Source organism: Crocodylus siamensis, chromosome 2, assembly GCF_052110815.1.
Source record: "Crocodylus siamensis isolate JL-2025a chromosome 2, ASM5211081v1, whole genome shotgun sequence".
Classification (NCBI taxonomy): Eukaryota; Metazoa; Chordata; order Crocodylia; family Crocodylidae; genus Crocodylus; species Crocodylus siamensis.
Genome location: NC_143396.1, coordinates 183847885 through 183870689, shown reverse-complemented (window position 1 = coordinate 183870689; position 22805 = coordinate 183847885). Strand labels below are relative to the sequence as shown.

The 22805-nt window shown below is 41.7% G+C and overlaps 1 protein-coding gene across 1 annotated transcript in view; it reads left to right on the top strand.

Moving 5' to 3' along the window:
• The window catches only part of GTF2H1 (general transcription factor IIH subunit 1), a 31422-nt gene extending 9493 nt beyond the window's left edge, over positions 1 to 21929 (top strand). The window contains exons 4-15 of the mRNA XM_090032555.1: positions 240 to 402; positions 2418 to 2511; positions 5064 to 5213; positions 6458 to 6537; positions 7684 to 7814; positions 9120 to 9207; positions 10328 to 10416; positions 12611 to 12728; positions 15203 to 15293; positions 17861 to 17976; positions 19629 to 19721; positions 20983 to 21929. Coding sequence (XP_089888681.1) covers positions 240 to 402; positions 2418 to 2511; positions 5064 to 5213; positions 6458 to 6537; positions 7684 to 7814; positions 9120 to 9207; positions 10328 to 10416; positions 12611 to 12728; positions 15203 to 15293; positions 17861 to 17976; positions 19629 to 19721; positions 20983 to 21069 — 1300 coding nt within the window. The 3' untranslated portion in view covers positions 21070 to 21929. The remainder of the gene's footprint in view (positions 1 to 239; positions 403 to 2417; positions 2512 to 5063; positions 5214 to 6457; positions 6538 to 7683; positions 7815 to 9119; positions 9208 to 10327; positions 10417 to 12610; positions 12729 to 15202; positions 15294 to 17860; positions 17977 to 19628; positions 19722 to 20982) is intronic.
• The last annotated feature ends 876 nt before the right edge of the window (positions 21930 to 22805 follow it).

Genomic DNA, 22805 nt, shown 5'->3' with positions numbered 1-22805 from the left:
AAAGTTATCTCTTGGCCAGCAACTTCATTCTTTCTCCTCTGTTCCCTTTGACACAAATACTGCTATTGAGATTGACAGCAAAGTTACAGCTAGACTTACATGTGACACTGGTCAAAGTGCTCTGTGTTTCTTATACTCTTGCAATCTCTTTCCTTGCTGAACCCATGCTAGATTGATATGGCGATCCTGGTGAAGTATTTTGGAGTGATTCAATTCTATTCGATTAATTCTTTTACCAGAATGCTGCAAGAAGATCCTGTTTTGTTTCAGCTTTATAAAGACCTTGTTGTGAGCCAGGTAATCAGTGCTGAGGAATTCTGGGCCAACCGTTTAAGCATGAATGCAGTGGATAGTTCTGCGGCACATAATAAGCAGGATGTGGGCATCTCTGCAGCATTTCTGGTATGTTGAACCTTTCTAATAGCAAAGTATTAGGCTATAAAGTAAAACATTTGGAAAATACATTTTTTTGTGGCTTTTGGAAAAGGCTAAGCTGCCCACCCACTTACATTTTGTTTCATTTATTTCTGTTAATCCTCTGGTATCCCTCTCTGTTAGACTAGCCGAATGCAAGGAAAACAAACTTATCGCTAGTAATAGACACCCCATCAAGGAAAATGTCGAATATCAATTGAGAACTGAAACCCTTTAAGGCAACAGGCAAAACACATTAATATTTTCCTCCTGCACAGTGGATCTGTCTTCCGTAGAACAGAAAGGCAAGCTCCTAGTTTGATCCAGCAGGGGTCAGTTTATTAGCAAGAGATTCATAGCTATTATCTCTTGCTTCAAAGATGTTTTCTATTCCTGTCTTAAACTAGAAGGGAATCTGTTCCAATACTCATCTATATAACTAAAGCTTTTGCAGCTTTTTACATGCACAAGCCAGGCCACAATAAATTTCTAATCACTTTTTTTTTATTGGTACTGATTTTCTGATACAAATGCATCAGAGGCTATCATCTTGTTGTCTGCCCCACATAGGCATGTTATCACCTCTGCAACAAAATTACTAAATATATGATTCTTCAGTTAGAAATTCCCTGCCAAGCTACAATGACTAACTGTAGGTAGGAGGAAACAGTAATTGCACAAGTCAAGATGTCTTTGTCCTTTATAGAGCTGCCATCCCCCTGTTAGCTCTCTATATCTTCCCTAGGGACCACGTGATGTTCAAATGTATACAAATCTTAGTTATCAAATTAATTTAATGGGTTTTTTTCTGCCAGAGCTTTTATATAAGTAGTTTCAAAATGTTAGTAATGTATAATTGTATAAATTACACTATTACTCAATTTTAATGAAAAATTGACAACTGGAAATTACTTGGAGTTCAGAACAGCGGAGAGGTTCTATGCCTGAAGAAGGGTGATTTTTGTCTGAAAGCTTGCAAAGAACTTTTTTTCAAACTATTCATCTGGTCTAATAAAAGTTATTACATCTACCCAAAAACTTTGCCTGCTTTTGTCCTTAGACCAACACAGCTACAACCAAAAATCCAACAACTAGAGGTTGAAACCACCCATCAGAAGATACACACTCTTTCTCTCTCTCTCTCCAAGAAAACTTTCAATTCTTCTTTTTATCCTGGTTCAAGTAAAAATGCATCCATAAAAGCAAGCACAACTGCACTACACTTACAGAAATAATCCTTCTGTGCAAACTCAGATTCGTTTGTATGATAAAGAAAAAAGGCATAGGAAGTTACTTGTAGCTCCCCCTGCTAATGACTGAAAAAGATACTGTGATTTTTACGTCGGAACCTCATATAGAAATTGATGGACACCATTCAGCATGGCTGTGGGAGGTAGCTTGCAATTGTAGTAAGACTTGTCTTCATATTTGAAATTCTGAAAATGTTTGGTTATAATGAATGGCTCCTTACATACTCCTTTTCTTAGATTTTGTGTACAACAGCCTCGGATCTCTGTGGAATGCTTAATTTGTTAAATTCACTAGTGTATTATTACTTTGCATGAGGCAGAAATACAGAAGAGTAGGTAATTAAAGGAATACATGCAGTTTAGTCTTACTGTGTACACATATCTTCTAACCCCTTCAGAATATTAAAATATGAGCATCTCAAATCCAGCATAGCCCTCTAATTGCTTCAATTTTGCTTTTCACTTCACCTTAAGTAAAGTTTATTTAATTGATTTTCATTAATATCATTCTTAAAATACCAACTAAAGTATTATTTCTAAGCTGTAAAAACAGTTGAAATAATGATTTTACTCTCCCACATTTACACACTGCCAAATGTGTTGGGATGTGAGAGGAGAATATTACTCTCTCTCTGCAACAACTTTCCTCCACCAGAGATCTGGCTGCTTTCTTCTCCATTCACTGTCATAATTTAGAACTAATAGCTTTCCCTCCTGCATAATTTAAACATCCTTTCCTCTCTTATTCTCTAGGCTGATGTTCGGCCTCAAACGGATGGTTGCAATGGTCTGAGGTATAACTTAACCTCAGATATCATTGAATCCATATTTAGAACATATCCCGCAGGTAAGCAAAATAACACATTTTAATTTTTGTTATACAGCATACTATTTGTTGGATGTTTCAAGTCCAATACTATACTTTTTGTTGGTAAAACATATAGCCTGCCTTCTTTCCCTTCCCACTCCCTTCTAGGCTATATATATTATCTCACTTCCTTAATTCAGTGGAGGGGTGTTTTTTAGCTTTTGGTAATATCTTATGTCTTGAAAAAAGAACTTGTTTTGAATTGTTCAGTTTGATGGACAAATGTTAAAGTCAGAGAGGTTTTCCTTTTAAGGGATCGGTTTTAATAACTTTTACCAGTTTTATGAGAGTGTTGTTATATTTATGACTTATACATGTGCCACTGGACTTCGATGCTGACATTGGTGTGGTTTTGTTCCTGAGTGAAAACTCTTGCCAATCTCTGGGGGTGTTTTTGGAAGCAGGGAGCCCTAAATTTCCATGCTCCTAGGAAGATACCCTGGAGATCCTGAAGAGTGATGGGCCTGATCCTGCGCCGGAATTCCCAGGACACACTGGACCAAAGAACGCCTGCCTGGGGCAGTTGGAGAGTGCCATAAAGCAGACAAATGTCCGCCACAACAAAGCAGCACAAATGATTACTCGCTTTTTGTTTTTATCACAGATTGGGCATTTGTGGTACAGTAAAGAGTATGGATGCTTTTGCTTTGTCCCTCCATATAAACCTTTATGGTGCAATATAAATGTTTATGGTGACAAAAGGTGACATCTGTTTACAAAATGCAGCCTGAAAGACCCCTAAAAAATTTAGAAAATTAAGTTATCTGCCCTTGGCTGCCTGTCATGCAGCCCTTGATGGCTTGCCAAAACTTGGTAACTGACCCTCTGCCTGAAATAATTGCCCGCCCCTGTTTTACACCTTTGGAGACTGTATAGGAAGCTGCCTTTTAAATAGCTAGATTCTCAGAATTACAGACTTCTTGCATGGGCACAAATGTACTGTTTGCCAAATTAATACTTTTGTAAGTAGGTCCGACTTAATTTTACGGAAACCATGAAATCCACGATTGTCCACAAAATCAACACCAGTGACAACAAAAATATAAAGCTGGCTGCCCGGTGAGAGCCAGCGGTCCTCTACTGAGAGGGGAAGGCACTGGCTGGTAGGATGGCATGAAGGGCAGCAGACAAGGTGGTGGCTGCCCCTCATTCCTCTTCCCCCTGCTAGCACCTCTTCACCTGTTGGTACCAAGGGACAAGGTAGCACAAAAGGCAGCCAGTAATCAAGATGTTAGATGCTCCTCATTCATCCTTTACCCTCCACCCTCCCTCCCCCTGGACATCTCTGCCAATCGGTGCTGAGGTGTGAGGCTACACAAAAGACAGCCAGCTTTCAAGATGGCTGCTGCCCCCTTGACCCTCCTTCCCCTAGGCTTTTCAACCAGTCAGCACCAAGGAGCAGAGCTGCCATGAAATTGGCTCTGTACACTGCAAGCAGACTGCAAAAAACCTTTTGTCTCTCCAGGATTAGTTTTTTGTTCCTATCCCCTTTAAAGTAGGGTTACTGTATTTCCACGTCCAAAAAAGAGGACACCTGTTGCAGGGGAGGGGTGGAGGTGAAGGAATATGATGGTGGAGGGGGGCGGTGACATGCCAGTGCCCTTCCCCTGCTGTTGCTCCTCACTGCGAAGCCACAGCTCCCCCAGCCCTGCTGCTGCCCCTCACTCCCAAACCACAGTATCCTGCCACCCTGGGCCATGATGGTGCTCTTCACTCCCAACCCGCAACTCCCACCCCGCCCTATCCCTGCTGGTACCCTTCACTCCCAACTTGCAGCCCCTTGCTCCCTCCAGCCCTGCCAGGGGGCCCCAGCTATCCCCACCCTGACTGGGCCAGAGTGTGGTAGCTCTGATACATACAGGTGGCAACAGAGTGTGCCTGACCCCAGTGTAGGCTGGAGGGAAAAGGAAGAGGAGGCTTGTTGCACCCCCCACCCTGGGATAGGGCTGCTGCACCATGCCTGGCAGCCTGACCAGTCCCCCTTCCCCCACCCTCCGCACCATCTCCTGGCCACTCAGCCCATGCAAGCACTGGCCCCTGTGCTACCAGCTGGCCACAGAGTTCCCTGCTGCCCTCAAAGGTTCCCCGCCCCTTTCCTCCCCTGGAGGGACAGGCAACCCCCACCTCCCTGCCTTGACCAAATGTGTGGGATTTTGCTTTGCTCTGCTGGTGGGAGCAGGGGGAGAGGGATCAGATCCTCCACAGCTGTGGGCAGGTACATGTATATTCCCTGTTGCCTCCGATCACCCTCCCCCTTATCCCGCCAGTGGAGCAAAGCAAAATCCTGGACACTTGGTCAGATTTTTTTTTTTTTAAAACTTCCAGACAGAGATCAGAGGGCTCAAAAAGAGGAAATGTCCAGAAAAATCCAGATGTATGGTAACCCTACATTAAAGCCAACGTTTTCATTATCTTTTCACAAAGGCTGCCTGTGCCCATTCAACATGAGCTTCAACCACCTTCCGCCTGTTGTTGATATACAGTAAAGAATTTTGAATAACAAAACCTCTTAAATACTGTTTGTTTTACAGTAAAAATGAAATATGCAGAAAATGTTCCACATAACCTGACTGAAAGGGAATTCTGGACACGATTTTTCCAGTCCCACTATTTTCATCGGGATAGGGTGAACACAGGTTCAAAAGATCTCTTTGCTGAATGTGCCAAAATGGATGAGAAAGGTGAGGGCTTGCTTTTTCTATTTTTCCTCTGTCTGCTCAGACCTGGTGCACACAACATGCTAGTCCTTGGATACTACTTATTCACAGTTCATACAGTCCAGGTAGAGTTACTGAAACAGTCTTCATAGTGCACCATTGTAACTGTATTAGTAGGGAATAGCTTTGTTTACATGACATTTCATTCCATGGCATGTTAGCTAAGACTTGTGAACAGATATGGGCTTTGTGATGTGTAGAACCACTCTAGAGCAACGTTTTCAACTTTTTCATTCTAAAGGCACCCTGGTTGAGAATCACTGCTTAGTAGAGTGGATAAAGTGACTTTGGCAGGCTGCTTAATTAGGCTTCATTTTTATTCACCATCTCTTTCCTGCTTCAAGTAGTAATTAGTGGTGAAAAATGCCTAAAGCCCCATCCTGTCTTTTCCCCTTCATCATCTCTGTAATTGATGCATTACTCACATGATATGTATGAAGCTCCTTTAACATCTGAATGATTTGTATTCAAATAGTACTCTTCATCCGACAATCCCAAAGTGCTTTACAAACAAAAAACCATTTTTTTTCATTAGACACAACTTATTTGAGAACTAGCAAGAACTTCCAGTTCTCTGTTCTAAATACTATCTGAAACTTCTGTCTAAAGATGAACTATAATCCCCTATTGAATATCTCTGTGCTGTATTATGATCAGCACTGTGTAAGAACAAAGTATCTGGAGTTAGTTGAATTAATTCCTACAATAATTTCCAAGTAAAAAGCAGAGGACTGACTCTAATTGGTGATATAGTAACTTTCAGTCCTGTGCTATCTCTTACCTGTATAGACATGCATAAAAAGTTGTATGTAAGCACCAAACATATTTCAAAAGATAAATTTACTGCGATGCTATAGGAGTTCTCGTGGTGAAAAAGATAAGAGCTTCGTGCTTTTTTTGTGTGTACTATTTTATTGCAAATCTAAATGATTATCCTAAATGTTGGTAATTTAAACTACAATTCTAAATATGGCAAAATCTTTCTTCCAGAAAAAAAAATAAAATTTTATCTATACTTTGTCTTAGTTTGGTACACAGTAAATCAGTATACTGTATGAGATAATTGTCGAATTATGTCAGTGTATTCAAATCCAGGTTAGACTTTGCATAATTCTTAATTGTAATGCTTTGTTAGTCCAGAGTTTTAATGAATATCCTTTCTAGTGTCATTTTTCAAAAAGACATTTGATGTACGTGTTCTTCCATAGGGTTAAAAACAATGGTGTCTCAAGGAGTGAAAAATCCTCTGTTAGATTTAATGGCCTTGGAAGATAAATCTTTAGATGAGGTAAGTATGAAAACTGAAACAAAACAAGTGAAGAGCACTTTAGTAATTTTAATAAAAAGGACTGCAAACAGCCAATACTGAATACCATATGTAATTTCTACTAAACTTGCAATGCCAAGTGATAATTTGTCACAGAGTCTCTTTCCCTCTGTTTTGAGATGGTGGTGGTTCTGATTCTACTTGCATCATTTCTATCCAAGTATAACTCCTTTACATGGGGATAACTGTGATGAAGCAGACCCTGTTTTCTCCATCAGTATCCTACAATTTTTTTTCTTTATTCTTTGGATTTGTTACTTCAGCCACCTTCCTCGGCACGCTGGTATGTGGCTTTTCAGTTCTAAGAAGCATAGCTTTGTGTACATGGAAAGCTAAGTTTGACTTCCCTTCCCTCCCCTTCCCCTCTCCATTTTAGACAATACCACCAGATAGCGGTACACAGAAATTCTGAAAGATGATTTTTAAAGTCTAAAGTGACAATGAATATAAAAATTACCATGTTTTTGGTCCCTTTTCTTATTTTTAGGTTCACTTTAAGGTTGTTAAAAGAGTCCTTGATACCTTAATGTTAAGCCAGCTTATGCCACAAACAGGTGTGGACATGCATGAAATATGTCAAACATCTTCTACATAATACTTAGAACAGAAGAATTAACTGGTATCTGAGTAAAGTTCAATATAATTTTGTCTTGCGTTGTAAACCATATTCCTAAAAAAAAACATGACAAGGTGTTTTTTTTAAGGGGTTATGATTATTTTTCCTTCCCAATAGCTTGCTAGTGAAACTTGAGTAGATAACCGCAGTTACGTAAAAAAAGAAAAACAGAAATCCAGCAAACGGTTTTCAAGCAGATAGAGCACTACAAATTCAAACTTGTGTAAAAATTAGTTCTCCCGTATGCATGTCTGAGGCTGGGAAGTACTACCCCCATATTGCAGATGAGGAAATGGAGGGGGTGGAGAGAAGTGAGTTGCCCAAGACTACACAAGTCTGGGGAACAGGCAGCCTTAGGAACCCAGAGAGCACTAGATGCCAGGAGTCCTCAGGCACACTGTAATGCTATTTATTCAGCAAAATTCAAGAAATAGGAAATGCAGACTGGGAAGTGGAAAAACATAATAAATTGTTAATTACTTTCCTTGCAGGGTTATGGTGTTGCCTCTACACCATCCACATCAAACTCATCAAAGTCGATAAAAGAAAATAGCAATGCTGCCATTATAAAACGCTTTAACCATCACAGTGCCATGGTTCTTGCAGCTGGGCTCAGGAAACAGTAAGTTTTAGCACAGGAAGACTATGTTAGAACTGGGGATTAACTTAAATCTTGACAGCACTACAAATGTAAATAAGTCCTAAATTTCAGTTACTCGATTTCTTCTCTTAACTAGAAACATGTGAACTAAAAATAAAGCTATTTGGGGTTATATTTTTTTATTCTTTAAAACTCATTCAACTTCTGGGGCGATGTCAGGTACTAGACAGTTTGAATGATGTTGTTTGTGCTCCAGAATGCATAACAGGCCTCCAAGTGAAACCTCCCTCATTTCCTTTTCCACTTAATGAAATGTGAATTTTTGTCACGTTTTAAGAAATTGTCCCTTACATAATAGACAGCTAAATTAACCTCATGCAAACAATGAGATACAGTGAAGGAAAGGGTGCTTCTACCCTAGTCTTATCCCAAGTTAAATACACAAAGTCTGAAATTCAGTAAAAGTTGTCTGCTCTTCCTATGCAGAGGTATGGTCAGATGCAGAAGTTCATATCGCTTGCATACCAGGAAGCAGAGCTCAGGGCTCCCTATACTCCAGTGCTCAAATATAGGAGGGAAGCCTTACCTGGATTTATTTATTTTATATATAAGCCAGATCTCTCTGTCTGTCTGTCTCTCAAAAAAAACAAAACCCAAAAAACTCATATTTTGATCTGCTGCAGTTGTCTCCTGGGTTGCTTCAGAGGGATTCCTGTCCCACCACACTTGCCTGCATAGAGTGAATTGATCCATTCACTCTCTTGAAAAAGTATTTTCCTCATTGCAACTGTTTGCATGTGGTGTTTTTTGTGTTAAATTGAATGCTAAACCTTTAAATGTATGTCCTTCCCAACAGGACAGATTTCTTTCCTCAAATGCATATTCTTCCTTCCTTCCTATGAAAACAGAGTGCCAATGAGGGTAAAGGTAGCATGCCCAACAATCTCACACTCCCAGCATGTTTCAGTGGAAATAACTGATACATGTAGTGTTTGACACATTTTGATTTGGCAAAAAGAATCACTTTGCTACCTAGTGATGTTGCTACAGTCCCATTTTATGTTGAGTCCATTTTCTTTTGGTGCAGAAATGGAAGAATCTCTATCCCCTTTCATTCCCTGTCAAACGAAACTATTTCAGGAATTTACCTTTTAGAGTTAAACCCATGAGTCCAATACTTAAATGCAGATTTTTAAATATAATTTAGCATAAAATACCTGTTGAATCAGTTTAATCTTCAGTCTAAGAATCTTTTAGTACCCTACCATGTGACTTAGTGTTAAGGGAAGCAAATACTTTTTTCTTTTTTTTCTTTTTTTTTTTAAGAGAAGCGCACAATGATCATTATAGTGAGACCAGCAGCACAGATGGAAACTCCAGAGATTCGGATTTCTTTCAGCCACCAATGAAAAGGGTATGAACAAAATTTAAAATCTGCCAGTGAATTTTCAACTGAAGAGAAACAAGTTTCATTTTGAAAGGGTATTATAGGGTGACAAGCATTTCTTCTGTTAAACTTTTCAAAGACCATTTTGAAGTTACTTTTAATGATCTGAAGTGGCTTTGGATTTGTTTTGAAGATATAAGAAATTACAGTGAAATTATTTCCGTTCTTTTATTAAATGTTTTGGGTTTTTTTTAAATGTAAACACTTAGTTACTCTTATGAGGACTTCAGTACTGGGCTAACTCCCAGTGTAACTGTGTCTTGATCATTACTGAATTTTGAGAGGATAAAGTCCCTTGAATTTAGGATGTCCAGTTTCAGACTATGTAATCTGGTCTGACCTCTAAGTGCTGGGTACTTGTGTACCGAAGATGTAATCCCTCAAAGGCACTGGTGTTTAACCTTTTGGGCCTGCAGCCAAATGCATAGCATGAGGCCAGATTAGGCCCCGAGGTCCAACAGCACCACCCCTTCCTGCCCTCTGCCCATTGGCATTGGGACCCTGGGGCCTGGTGCCACTCTGAATGCCAGGATCCAGTACCATGTCCAGCATACACATCCTGGGGCTCCCTATGGGTCTGGAAACTTACCAAATTTCTGTTGCCAAATTTCTGACTTTAGACAGTGTTCTGTAAGGCTACTGTGTGTCACCCTGCTGAGGGAATCGTAAGCATATAGCCAGCACAGTCTGCTATGGGCAGAAGACATAAGGAGGGTCAGAGGGTAGCATGAAGGAAAATCACAGCTTCTAGGACATTCCCCATCTCTTCCCCTTTGCATTGTTAGTAATTAGTGTGAACACTAAGGTCAGCTATGCCTAGGGCTTTAGGGCTTTTGTAACCTTTGGCAGCCTTCCGTGACTCTGGCTGCAAAAAGTCACGTCTACATTCCTAATTTTAAATAGACCCAAATAGCACTACGGCAGAGCTGAGTATCAGAGCCAGTCTGGTTTTTATTTTTTGTTTACTTTGGGAGTTTTTTTAACCTTCAGTCAGAAGCTTCACAGACTGGAAAAATATGCATTGTCAGAATATGTGCAATGTGGTCTTACATGGTTGTGTTTAGTTTTTTCATGCATCTCATTTCAGGTGAAGTTACAGGAATCTATTGAATATGAAGATTTAAGAAAGAATAATAGCATTAAAACTATTGCACTAAACCTAAAGAAATCTGATCGGTAAGTGCAGTTAATAAAAGAAAGATGCTGTTCTTTGGGTATTTCACCAGATTAAAGCTTTATGGTCCTTGTTCCCATGCAGCTTTAGGACTTGCATGGCATTTGTGCCTCAATCTGATCTGAATCTTGACTTTAACAAATTTACAAGCAGTTACAATTTAAAACTGCAACTCTGTTTCATAGTGAGTTTGGGGTGATTTTTTTCAGGCCTTTACTGCAGGAAAGAATGTAGAATTTTTGTTGGTGGTACATTTGTCTTATAAATACAACTTTCCACCTTGACAGAGCCAATTTAAGTTGATACATTTCTTTTCTAGTATACTCTTATTTCAGAGTGCAGAATTTTAAGCAGCAAGTTTAAAAAATGATCTCTCTCCTCCTGTAGTTATGGAGTCTCTGTCAATAATTTATATTGCCTTGTAAAAATATAGATAGAATGGTGATTTGAGACTTAACCATTTGAAAAGTGGGAATTACCCCATTTACCTGAAATCTGACAAGAGCAGAGCAAAGCATAGAGTGGAGGATTACATTGTGCAGATTAGAGTGAGATTTGAACAGAATATGATTTCTCATTTAGCTCCCATGCCTAGAAAGAGCTTAGGTTGTAGGGTTTTTGTTTGCTTTAGCCTTTCCTCTGCCCCCCTAAGATTATTAAGACTCCCATTTCTTTCAAAAGGCCAAAAAAGCTGCAAAGTACCTGAAATCTTAAAGGTAGAGGTGCACCAGTGCAGGGAAAATTGACAGTACAGTAGACCCCTGATTTACACGTGTATTGTGTTCCAGGGGAATTTTGTGTAAGTCAAATTTCCGTAAGCCAGGATGACTTCCCCACAGGAAATAATAGAACAGTGAGGGGTTGCATTACTCCAGACATATCTTAGTCATAGTGTCGTTCCCCCCGCCCCCTTTGGGTGGAATTGCTTTTAGGAATCATGTCTGGCATCTCACCTATGCATCTTGAGGTGCTGCTACCACATAGCACAGCTCCAGTTGATTTCGCCTGCAAATCTTGTGAGGTGTTCGCATATATACATGAATGACCTGCATCTTGAGGGGCATTTTTCAGTGTGGACCCTAATAAAAAAAAAATTGCATAAATGCAAGATGCGCATAAATCAGGGGTCTGCTATATTGAAATCTGCTTTTTTTTTTTTGCCTGGTGTGGCTGATACTATGGCTGATAAATGCCCTTTGCACGCACACAGCTGCAGCATGCACGGGGCCAGGAGCACAGCCCAGCAGCTTAGAGACCAAGGTCCAGCTAGTAAGTCTGGTGTGGGGAGAGAGAAGAGGTGTGGGAGGGCAGATAGCTACTCCTTGCAGTGAGAGGGGAGTGGGGCAGGCACTGCTCAGCCAAGGCAGGGCGTAGGACAGGTATGAGTGGCTTCCTTGGGGGGCTGCTTCTGCTGCTGCATGTACCCCAGGAGGGCATGTGCCCCTGGATCTGTGCACAGGGTGAGGGCAGGCTGCCACTGCAGGCTGGGGCAGGGGCTGTTCTTGGCAGGGGGGCTGGGCCAGGCTGCACAGCACTGGGAGGAGGGCTACGGAGGGGGGAGGGGCCTATGGTGAATTTTAGGGTGGCTGCAGCCCCTGCTGTTCCTGTCCCCCCCCCCACTTCAGTAGCCCCCTCCCAGCACAGCGCAGCCCAGCCCAGCCTCCTGCTGGGATGAGCCTGGTGCAGCCCTGGCCCCAGCCTGCAGCGTCAACCCACCCCATGCACAGATCCAGGGGCGCACACCCCTCATGCGCTCCTGGGGTGCATGCAAGGCAGGAGCTCCCCCTCCGCCTCCTGGATGAGCCAGCTCAATGCCATGCCCTGCCCTGCCCCAGCTGAGCAGCGCCTGCCCCAGCTCCACTCCCTCCCTCACCACAGGGGCCTTGATCTGCCCTCCCGACACCTTCCCTCCCCCCCCACCCCTTCCTCCACACCAGACTTACCAACCCGATGCTGGTCTCCAAACTGCATGGCTGCATATTGGAATCGGATCAGTATGGGCCAATACAGCTTCTTAAAAATTTGGCCAAAGGTACTGACCCCAAAAATCTTTATTGGTGCACCCCTACTTACAGGTATAGAATTTCTGAAAAACATGCAGTTGCTAAGTCTGAGTTCAGAGAATTAGGACTTTGTTACCAGCATTATGTATGTATCTATCTATCTGTCTATATACGTATTTTTTTCCCTTTGTAGGTATTATCATGGTCCAACTCCAATTCAGTCACAGCAATATGCAACCAGTCAGGATATTATTAATTCTTTTCATAGTATTAGACAAGAAATGGAAGCCTATGTACCCAAACTAACTCAGGTAGGAAAAAAAAATAAGTCCCCTTGATGCTGGAGAGAGTTTCTAACTCTAAGATAATTTTTGATTTAGTGGAATAATAATTGTAGCTTTGATCCCTCAAAGTAAATTGATGCGTTTTCCCTGGTTCTTTATATTATATACTATGGGGAATTTGTTGTACTATTTTGGGTTTCCTTCAAATGAAAAACTCAGTGTGAACAGTTCCAATGTGGTATTTTAGTTCCAGCTGTTTCTAGCTATTTAAAATGTTTTACCCTGGGGGAAGTAAGCTACTAAGCAGCAAACTGACAGGTACCATGGGGCAAGTCACACAACCCTCTTGCACCTGTGAGAGAGCTCCAGCTAGAGTGGAATTGGCTTTGTTCTTCTTCTGTGTTTGGGGCAAAATGCAGAAAGGCCAGACTGCCCCTGTGTAAACGGTAGTCAGTGACTGCTGGCCTTAGCCTCTGACGTATCACCAAACCAACTTTGTATAAGACCACAGCACAAGGTATACAGCTAAATCAGTCTGCTGGTCTAAAATGATCTAACACAGTGGTTCCCAACCTTTTTATGGTGAAGATAACTTTTTGTAAATAAAGGGCACCCCAGGATTTACCACCCACCACCCAGGCTCTGACCTCACTCACCCAGCCTGGCCTGGCCAGCAGGGAGCATGGCTCATCCCACCCATGTGTGTCCTGCTGCTTCCAATTGTGGAGCCTCTGACAGAAGGACATCAACTGCCAGAGGCTTCGTGATCAACCAGTCAATAGAGATCAATTGGTTGATGACCACTGGTCTAACAGCACAGGGGCTGTTCCATCCGTAAAATGATAGACTGGCTGCATGTGGCTTTGCCTGAACCAGCCTGTCAGCAGTGAAAGTTTTCTCCTTCTGTTTCTTTACTAATCTGAATTACTGAATCTAAATTAAAGCTCAATTAGTTGTTTATTCCACAGACTTAAGTTTCTGGCATGATTGACATGTTAATTGTGTCATAAATAACAACACTGTTCATCTAATTTATGATGTCATAAAATGGCAAACGAGTCACAAAGATACTCCTCAAAAAGTATGTAACATCTTTTGTGGGAGCTTCGTATGGCATCATAAATTGAATGTGCACCATACCCCATCAGTTGATTGTCAGCATCGGGATCTAGGCAGCCCCAGGTCTGGAACCTGGCTAGGGGCTGTCCTGGTCCCAGTGCTTTCAGCAGGATGCAAGTTTGCTAGAACTTGGTACCTTTCAAGGGCCTAATGTACAGCCCCCACTTCTTCAGGTGCTGGGTCCCAGCAAGCCTTAGGGCATGAGACAGATTCAGCCCCTATGTGCATGTGTGTCCCAGTCCTCAGGATTGTATGGGACAGCCTGGGGTCCAAACTAGGAGTGGAGCTACCCAGTGCCAAATCCCGGTACTTGGATGAGCTTCCAGATCTGGCACAAGGCAGCCATGGAAGCCAGGACAAAAATACCCCTGCCCAGTTGGCAGGATCAGGCTCTAGGCAGTTCTGGGTCCCTAACCCAGTTGCCCCTGATCTATCTCCCAAAGAAGCCAGATGTTTTTTTTAAGAGCAGGTAGGGATGAGGGAGCCACTTGTATGAGGCAGCTCTTTAACTTAGTGCATGCAGTGGGGTAAGAGGGCGCTCCCCCATTCCCAGTGTCAGGCTTATAGCACCCAGGGATGTAAAAGGCAAGCAGATACTCAGCTGCAGCTCCTAGCTATGCACCAGCTTTTTAAATATTGCAAAAAGCAGGAGTGCAGCTGGGAGCCCTAGCTCCACAGCCTCTCTTTTTGTTATAGGGCACCTAGGGAGTAAGGAACTCTTGGCTCCCCAGCTGCTGCTTCCATATGCACAGGGGTACAGCTAGAGAGCTTCTCACTCCCCATCTATAGGTGGCCTCTTTCCTCCCCCTGCTGGCAGCTGTTCCCTTAGGGTCTGAGCAGTTTTATAACCCATCCCCACAACTGCCTGTCTGCCATGAGAGGTCATGTGTCTTGAGGATTGGGGCATAATTCCTCAGACCCCCAATCATGCAACTGTCTTAATGTTCACCAGTAGCCTTAGTCAAGTTGCAAGGAACAGTGAAAGTCTCTATTAATTTATATTGCCTTGTAAAAAGAAAAGCTGAATATATCCCATACATGCACCCTTATAGGCAAGATCCTAAGTTTTAAGAACTCATACTGTAAGCATGTTTGAGATCAGTACTTACAGACAGATGAATATTATTCTTGTCATTGTGGGGGAGGGAGGGACACACTTCTATAGATAATGATGGTTAATGCCTGAGCTGTGTCTAATTCTGCAGCACATCAGTGTGAAGAATATTGTTTTATAGTCCTAAATTAGAACGTCAGCCTCTCATCAGTGACAGTGGCTAAACTGAGCCCTTTGCAGTTCAAATTCTGAAATTTGATTAGCCCTGATTTTTTTGTTCAAACCATAGTAAGTGACTGGGGAAAAATAAGGATTTTGTTTTTTTGAGGTTCTTTCAAGTGGTGATGCTGCTAGCACCATCACAGCCCTATCACCTGGGGGAGCACTTATGCAGGGTGGAACACAGCAAGCCATAAACCGTAAGTACTCCATATTGCTTGTATGGCTAATTATCCAAATGTGTGGAGAGAATTAACTTATTTTTTCACTTCACAGTCCCAAGCCTGGTGGCAAAGCAAATGCAGGAATAGACATTTGTCTAAAAATCTCTCAAGTGTTTTAAAAAAAAAGTTTGAGGGTGCAGTTATCATTCTAAATAAAAGTGAGGGGTCTCTACCCAGGGAAGGAGATACTGGCTGAGCAAACTGAAATTACCATATTTACTTGAATAAAAAATTATCCTTATTATAAAACTCTCCTACAATAATTTGATTCTGTACATGGAAAATTTATAGATTTGTTATCATTTTCAGGTATAGAATCTAATTATTGGTAGTTTGCCTTGAATTTGTCCTGCTCCCACTGCTACAACAGGGAAAACAATCTTTGGTGACAGGTTGGCCCCTTACACTCTTTCCCCCCTCCTTTCTCACCATCAGACCCTGATTTCCCTGAGCACATGGAAGTGAGGGGTAAATTTGAAAGCACTGACCTTGAGATGAACATAATTTACCATATAGGCAAATTACTACAAGCATCTAGAATTTGTGCATTTTACCTTTTTGAAACTGCTGCAAGTTTTAGCACAGGTATTCTGTAAACACATTAAGCAGCACTTTTGTACCTACTTTAAAAAAAAAAAGTACAAACTATGCATGATACTAGTCTAAAACCCTAAATCTAAGGCTCATGTTTTACCATATAGTACATTGGATTGGACCCCAACAGAGATGACAGTATTTCAAGGCATGACGACCACACAGCTCAGTATTGCTCAGTATGTTTGTACTCCAAATACATCCAAAAAGGATCCATGTGCTAGTTAGTTCCTTTCTCCCTCCACCATGATTGAAACTGGGTGTTTTGCCATGAGTCCTGGGATCCTCCAAAAATGTATATGCAGATGAGGCACAGAGCAACCTGGTCCTGATCCGCATAGAGGGTGGGACCACATAATCACATGCAACAGGCTGAGAGGGGGTGACGGAGGCATTCCAGGTGAACTGTTTGGGGCCCCATTTGGTGATGTTTGCCAGATGCTTAAGGCTGGTGAAGCAACAGGAATCATTGAACATGGGGCAAGAAAGGGAAGCTCAGTTGTGGGAGTGAGGAGGAAATTGAAATGTATTCTGTGTAGTGGGTCACCATGACATTGGGCACCGAAGGGGACTGTATACTGTGGGTATTATCATATATCTTATTTGGATGGGCTGTACTAACTTAGCTTTGTGAGAGGTTTCCATTATTAGGGAACTCTGGAATTCATGCTGGAAGTGTGCAACAGCTTCTTTAATCTTGGAGTTTCCCCCACAGGCCCCTAATTGGCAGAGGGGTCCCATCACTTGCCACCCACACCTGAAACCGCAGCTGCAGTTCACCTCAGCCATCAAGTGCAGGTAGTGAGCAGCAAGCAACAGGGCCCTCTGCCAATCAGCAGCAGAGGGCATGCAGAGGAAACTCCAAGACTTAAGGAGCTGCCATGCTGCACATGTTTGGCGTGAATTCTGGAGACCTCTCCCCATTGGTATATTTGCTTAATATGGGCCATGTGTTTTATAGTCAAGTTCAGTGTTGGTTGTATTTAATCAACTTCATATCTGGTTTCCATTACTGAGCACATGCTGCAATGATAGATGTGATTTCCTTGTATGCAACTATAAGGCCAAGGGACCTTTTTCTTCACACTGATTGGTGGGGGCTTATCTTGTATTTCAGTAAATATGGTAAGATGCCAAAGTGCAAATGACATTGGGCACCATTTTAAAGCCACTTGAATTCAAGACCATTTATTATGCTTCCACCAAAGGGCCTGGTTGTTTCCAACCCACCATCCCCACATTGGGGAAATCAGGTGAAGCCAGGAGGCCTGCTGCCTACTTCCTGAGCATAATGTACATCTACATGTTGTGGGTTCCCTGCGGGAGAAACTACAGAACAAAACAAAACGAGAGAGAGCAGTATTTTCTCTAGGCTGATAAAGTGCTGATCTGACTCTCACCAGCAGCTTTGTGTCAAAGTTCCACAGCACTGTCTAATGACTGCACTGAGTCCTAGCACCTAAGAAGTTACACCTATTTGTATAGAGTGAACTTTAAATCAAGAAAGATCTCTGGTAGAGTACAGCAAATACTCTTAAATGAGCTGTAGTTTAAAGGAACTGCTTAATATATTATTTTTCATTAGTTTGATTGACGTTTAACAAATGGGGACAGTCTAGGGTAGGGGTGGACAGGCAACCTGTGGCATGCAAAGGCATTTTGCTTGGCATGCATGCCTCAAGGCAGATGGCAGGGAAGGGGCTGGGGCTGTACAAAGATCAGGCCCTGTGCAGCTCCCACACCATCCGCCCTGGTACACCAACATCTTACAAGTTGAAGTTGCGGCTGTTTTGCCACTGCCCAAAAACATTGCAGACCTCTGGTCTAGGGCTCAAAATGCTGTACTAAGTAGAAGGTCAGCTTTATTGCCAAATTTCAGTTTGGCTCTGTTAGCCAGACCTTACTTTACATTTCTGGATTTAGTAACAAGCATTTTTTTCTGGTTGCAGAGATGGTGCCAAATGATGTTCAGTCTGAATTGAAACACTTGTACGTGGCTGCAGGGGAGCTACTGCGACACTTTTGGTCCTGCTTTCCTGTTAATACACCATTCCTAGAAGAAAAGGTAAAAGAACTTGAATAGGAGCTTGCTAGTTTGAGACCACTATTTAGCAAAGTAGCTAGTGACATGTAAAACTAGTACTTTCTTTCTCAGCATCTCTGACACGAATGTGCTTTTTAGTGCCCCATTTCTATTTAGACAGGTATGGAAAATGTTAACTATCTTAACGCTAGAATGTGTTACTTATGAGGCCAACCCTCAAGAAAATAGCTTGAATTTTTTTCCAGATCCAAAGCTGATTGTGGCAGATATAGCCAGGAAAAAAGCCTTCCTAAGCTAAGCATACTTTACAAAACTTTAGACACGGTCCTAAAACAATCATAATGGCTTAGCCACCTCTCAGAACAGTTGCCCTTCAAAAAAGACATTATTGTGTGCTATTAGAGTATGGGACCTAGAGTAATTCCTATGGTTTGGTTCCAGCTCAGCTATTGTCTTGATGTTTGACTACGTTCAGATCACTTAAGTATTCTCCTTCATTGGATCAGGCAAAAAAAAAAAAAAAAAAAAGTCGTTACAGTCCATCTCACTAGGCCTTGTCACATGTTATCCTTAAGATGTGTTAAGTGCACTTAAGGTGAGCATCCATGCATTCAAGCTGGAAACCTCAGGCATACTAAAGTTAAAACTTTTCAGGTGAGGGGTATCTCTAGACAGTATTGTGTGTTACATTGGGCTTGCTGTAGAGCATATCAGTTCTCCTCACGGGCTCGTGCAGTGCAGGAGCTAGGACCAACAGTTGTTTGTTGGTGCAGGGCCTGGGACCAAGAAACAGCTGATTGTTGGTCTTAGCCCCCCTACCACATCAGTTTTGAACTAGCTCCAGTACTGTTGGTGGGGGTGGTGCATGGCTGGCACCAACAAACTGCTGATTGTCTATGACACAGCCAGCTCCAACCATGTCTAGACTAAGATCATCATAAGCATTGCTTTGCAACTGCTTGGAAAATGTTCTTTGTATGATCTAAATAAAACATACCCTAAGTGTAACACACAACAAGGCCTTTAGAATAACCTGACAAGACCTTTGGATAAATTCATGCATTCAGACATTTCAGGCTTTCTGCTGCAAGAAGTTAACTCCAGAAAAAACCCACAATACCCTGTTGGCTTGACAAAAGGACGCGTAATAATGTTGCATGTATTCTGCCAGCAACCTTTTACTGAATGAAAATTTGCAGTGCTTTGGAAGAACATTAGGTTAAGAGCTGAAAAGTTGACTTGAGAAGAATGTCTGTGGTACAGGTACTCCTCACTTAATGTTGTCCTGGCTAACATTGTTTTGTTATTACATCACTGATCTATTAGAGAATATACTCATTTAAAGTCATGCAATGTTTGGTTATAAAGTTGTTTGGCTGCCGCCTACTAGTAGGCAACTACTGTGACGTAATTGGATTCGCTTAACATCATTTTGCTTAGTTGTATTTTTCAAGAATATAACTACCATGTTAAGCGAGGAGTAGCTGTACCAGAGTTTCATATTTTAATTATTGTGATTACTTAGCAATTGCTTTCTGAACGTTGCAGATGTGCATCCACCCAAAGAAAAACTTTGCTTCACATTTTCTTTTTAGTTCATAGGAGTACTTTGCTAAAGGCAAAAAGAATCTTTATAGTTCATGTGCCACTCCCTTTTTCTCTATCTTTTCCAGGTTACGAAAATGAGGAGTAATTTGGAAAGATTTCAAGTTACAAAGCTCTGCCCATTCCAAGAAAAAATCCGGAGACAATATTTAAGCACAAACGTAAGGGGATGGGGGGGAAGAATCTTAAATTCTTTAGGAATATAGTAACTAGCCCATTTTTCAGAGGGTGACAGGTTTAGGTTTCCTTTTGATTTAACTAGTGAGAAAAATGAGCATTAGGCGACTGACAGACAGACAGACTGAATGTGATGCATGATCCCAAGAATTGTACCTCCTGCTGTGCCACACCTGCATGGCAGAAGGTGCGATTATGGCATCAAGCATCAGATCCTCATCGTGCCATATTGCCAGGGCAGGAGGAGCCCTGGATCACAATCCCAGGCTCCTCCTACACCAGCAGTCTTCTCTCCCATAGCTGGGGAGCCCCATCAACTGACAGAGCTCCCAGCTGTGGGAGCATATGATGCTTTCCTGTAGCTGGCAGCTCTGAACACTGCACCATGCGCCCCTGCTGTGCTGGGAGGTCCCAGTGGGGGGGGGGTGAGAAATGCTGTGTTTCCATGCCTGGTAGCTCTATCAGTGGATCAAGACTCCTTTTGGGGGTAGGGGAGTGTTCTGTGCTCCCCTAGCTAGTACCCCCAATCAGCTGACAGAAGTATGTGCTCCGAAGGCTGGAAGCACTGGCCACACATTCAAGTCAAGGCATGATAAGAACCAGCAACAAAGTTATTACACATTTTTTGTGGAATATCTTGGTAGCTTATTCCTGCTTTTATCATGTGATTAATTGACTGAATGTGTGGCCAGATCACTGTCTAGGACATGATTAGCTGAAGAATCAGGTCTTAAAAGTGTAATACGTTAGGGCCTTAGATTTAAAATTGCAGGTTGGTCGATGCATTTCATTGTCTTGTCCTGGAAAACACCAGGCTCATGAGCTTGGTGTAAAAAAGGATATAGGGTTATAACTACTGTTCTGGGATAGACTGTTAATCTCACTTGTGGTCATAATTACAAAGGACCTCTTTGGCTAATGCACATAATTTCCACCAACTCTGGAGTACTAATTACAGCATTCAGATGAAGACTACATAGGTGCAGCTGTGCATCCACTGTCTTCACCCACACTCTGAAGACAAATGACACAAACCTCTTTAAATATTTCATAACTGAAAAACGGAGCCTGATTCTTATCTCTCACCCTCATGCATCTCCTCTGCCTTAGTGAAACGACTCTGATTTTTTTATGAGTTGTGAGAGGGGCAGACTCCATCCTAGGGGTCATCTTTTAAGGTTGGTGGGGAATAGGGCATGCTTCTTCTGTTATTGAGAAGATTCCTTTTTGTCTCTACCTTTTCAGTTGATAAGTCATATAGAAGAGATGTTGCAGACAGCCTACAATAAGTTCCACATGTGGCAAACCCGGCGTATGTTAAAGAAAACGTGAAGATTCCTACTGTAAAGGTTTGAGAGAAAAATCTGCAATAGCTATAGGAATACAACCTAGCATATATGCAGATCTTATAAACATTGCAGGAACACCTGCAGTGCGTGGACTTCTGGAAATGATGCTAACTGAACTTGCACGTTTTCGGAAAGAAACTGTGATTTAAACTTGAAAACTAGGGAGAAAATATGGAAGAACCAAAACAGAAAAGCTGAGAGGCAAAAATATTTAAGAGACACTGTTTACTGCAGTTACTCAGGAACTGCTTTTGATTTGCGTAAAAAGAGCTGCTTTCAGAAATAAACTTTAAAAAAGGGTGTATTAATGGAAAAAATCCATTTTTTTGTCTAATTTTTTTAAGTGTATGGCACAGGGTAGAATTCAAATGTTTTTCTTCACTGGATTCTGGCATTTTATTGAATTCTGTTTGTACTTACTGAAACCAAGGTTTAACAAACTGTTTTAAAAATAGCTGAGACTGTTTTCGCTTCAAACAGCTGGAGAGATTAGCTGTCACAAGACAAGCTTCTGCCATATGTTTCCCCATAAATTGGAAGCAAGAGACATTGCACTGAAAGCTGTTTGTGGTGTGGAGTCCCTGAAGGCATATGGGGGCACACACCTTTGCCTAACATCTGGGATTTTTATGCAGAATTTCTTTTTTCCAGCCATCAAGTTTGCATGTTTTCCTTTGAGTGCAAGCGTGTGCTGTTGCAGTCATTTCTTTCTTTTTTTTACAAAGGTGGCATTGGTTTGGAAGAGAGAATGCATTTTTTAAAGAAAAGTTCAAAATAAAGTTTCTTACAAAAAACAGTCACTTATTTTCACCTCTTAGAAGAAATAAAGTTATTTCTCTTAAATCTGCTTTTCTCTGCTCTTCCCTGTTGAGTGTTTTTTTGGCGAATTGATAATCGTTGAAAAGTGTGTGAATGCACAGCATCCATAGGTACCTGGAATATGTGCCATACTTTGTTCCAAATAGAATTAACTCACTGTTTATTTAAGACCTACCTGTCTTGTATGAAATATTTCACTTAGAAAAAAGTAAATCTGTTTTATATAATAGATGCAGTTTAATGACACATGTTGTATTATGTTGTCTTACCTTGACCGTTAGAGCCCATACAGTTGGGCTACTAATTTTTTTTTAACTTGGATTAAATGAGACTGTTACAGACTTAAGATGCAACACCATTATGTATTTAAAACCAAGTATAGCCATGTAGTGGAGCATTTGACCTCTACCCCACAGTGGCTTGAGCACTGCAATGAGGAGCCCCTGTTCAATGTTAATTAGTAGGAAATCTTCTAAAAGTAAATATTTATACAGCAGCAGAATCTGTCTGTGGCTTTCCTTTTCTACTAATTATGTTACTCCATTTATGCAGGAGGGGCTCTCTGACTGGCATATCTTTATCGGTGACAATTTTTGCTAATATTTTGGTAAAAATCAGAATTTCCATTTGTGTCGCTGTGTCTGCATTGTTAATCTAGCTTTCCACTGTCTGCTTTGCAGACAGCTGCATGGCATCTGCTCTGTGGTAATGTAACATGGTTTTGCTACATCACAGATGACAGGGTTCAGTGAGAGAGACAGTGTTAAGCCAGGGTGGTGGAACTTCACTGTGAATGAGCTGAAGTGTGGATATAAAGGTATCTGTGGGGGAGGGTAAGGACTCTCACTAAAAAGGAGGTATTCACTTGCAATTCTAGTGAGTGTGTGGTTATACTTTCTA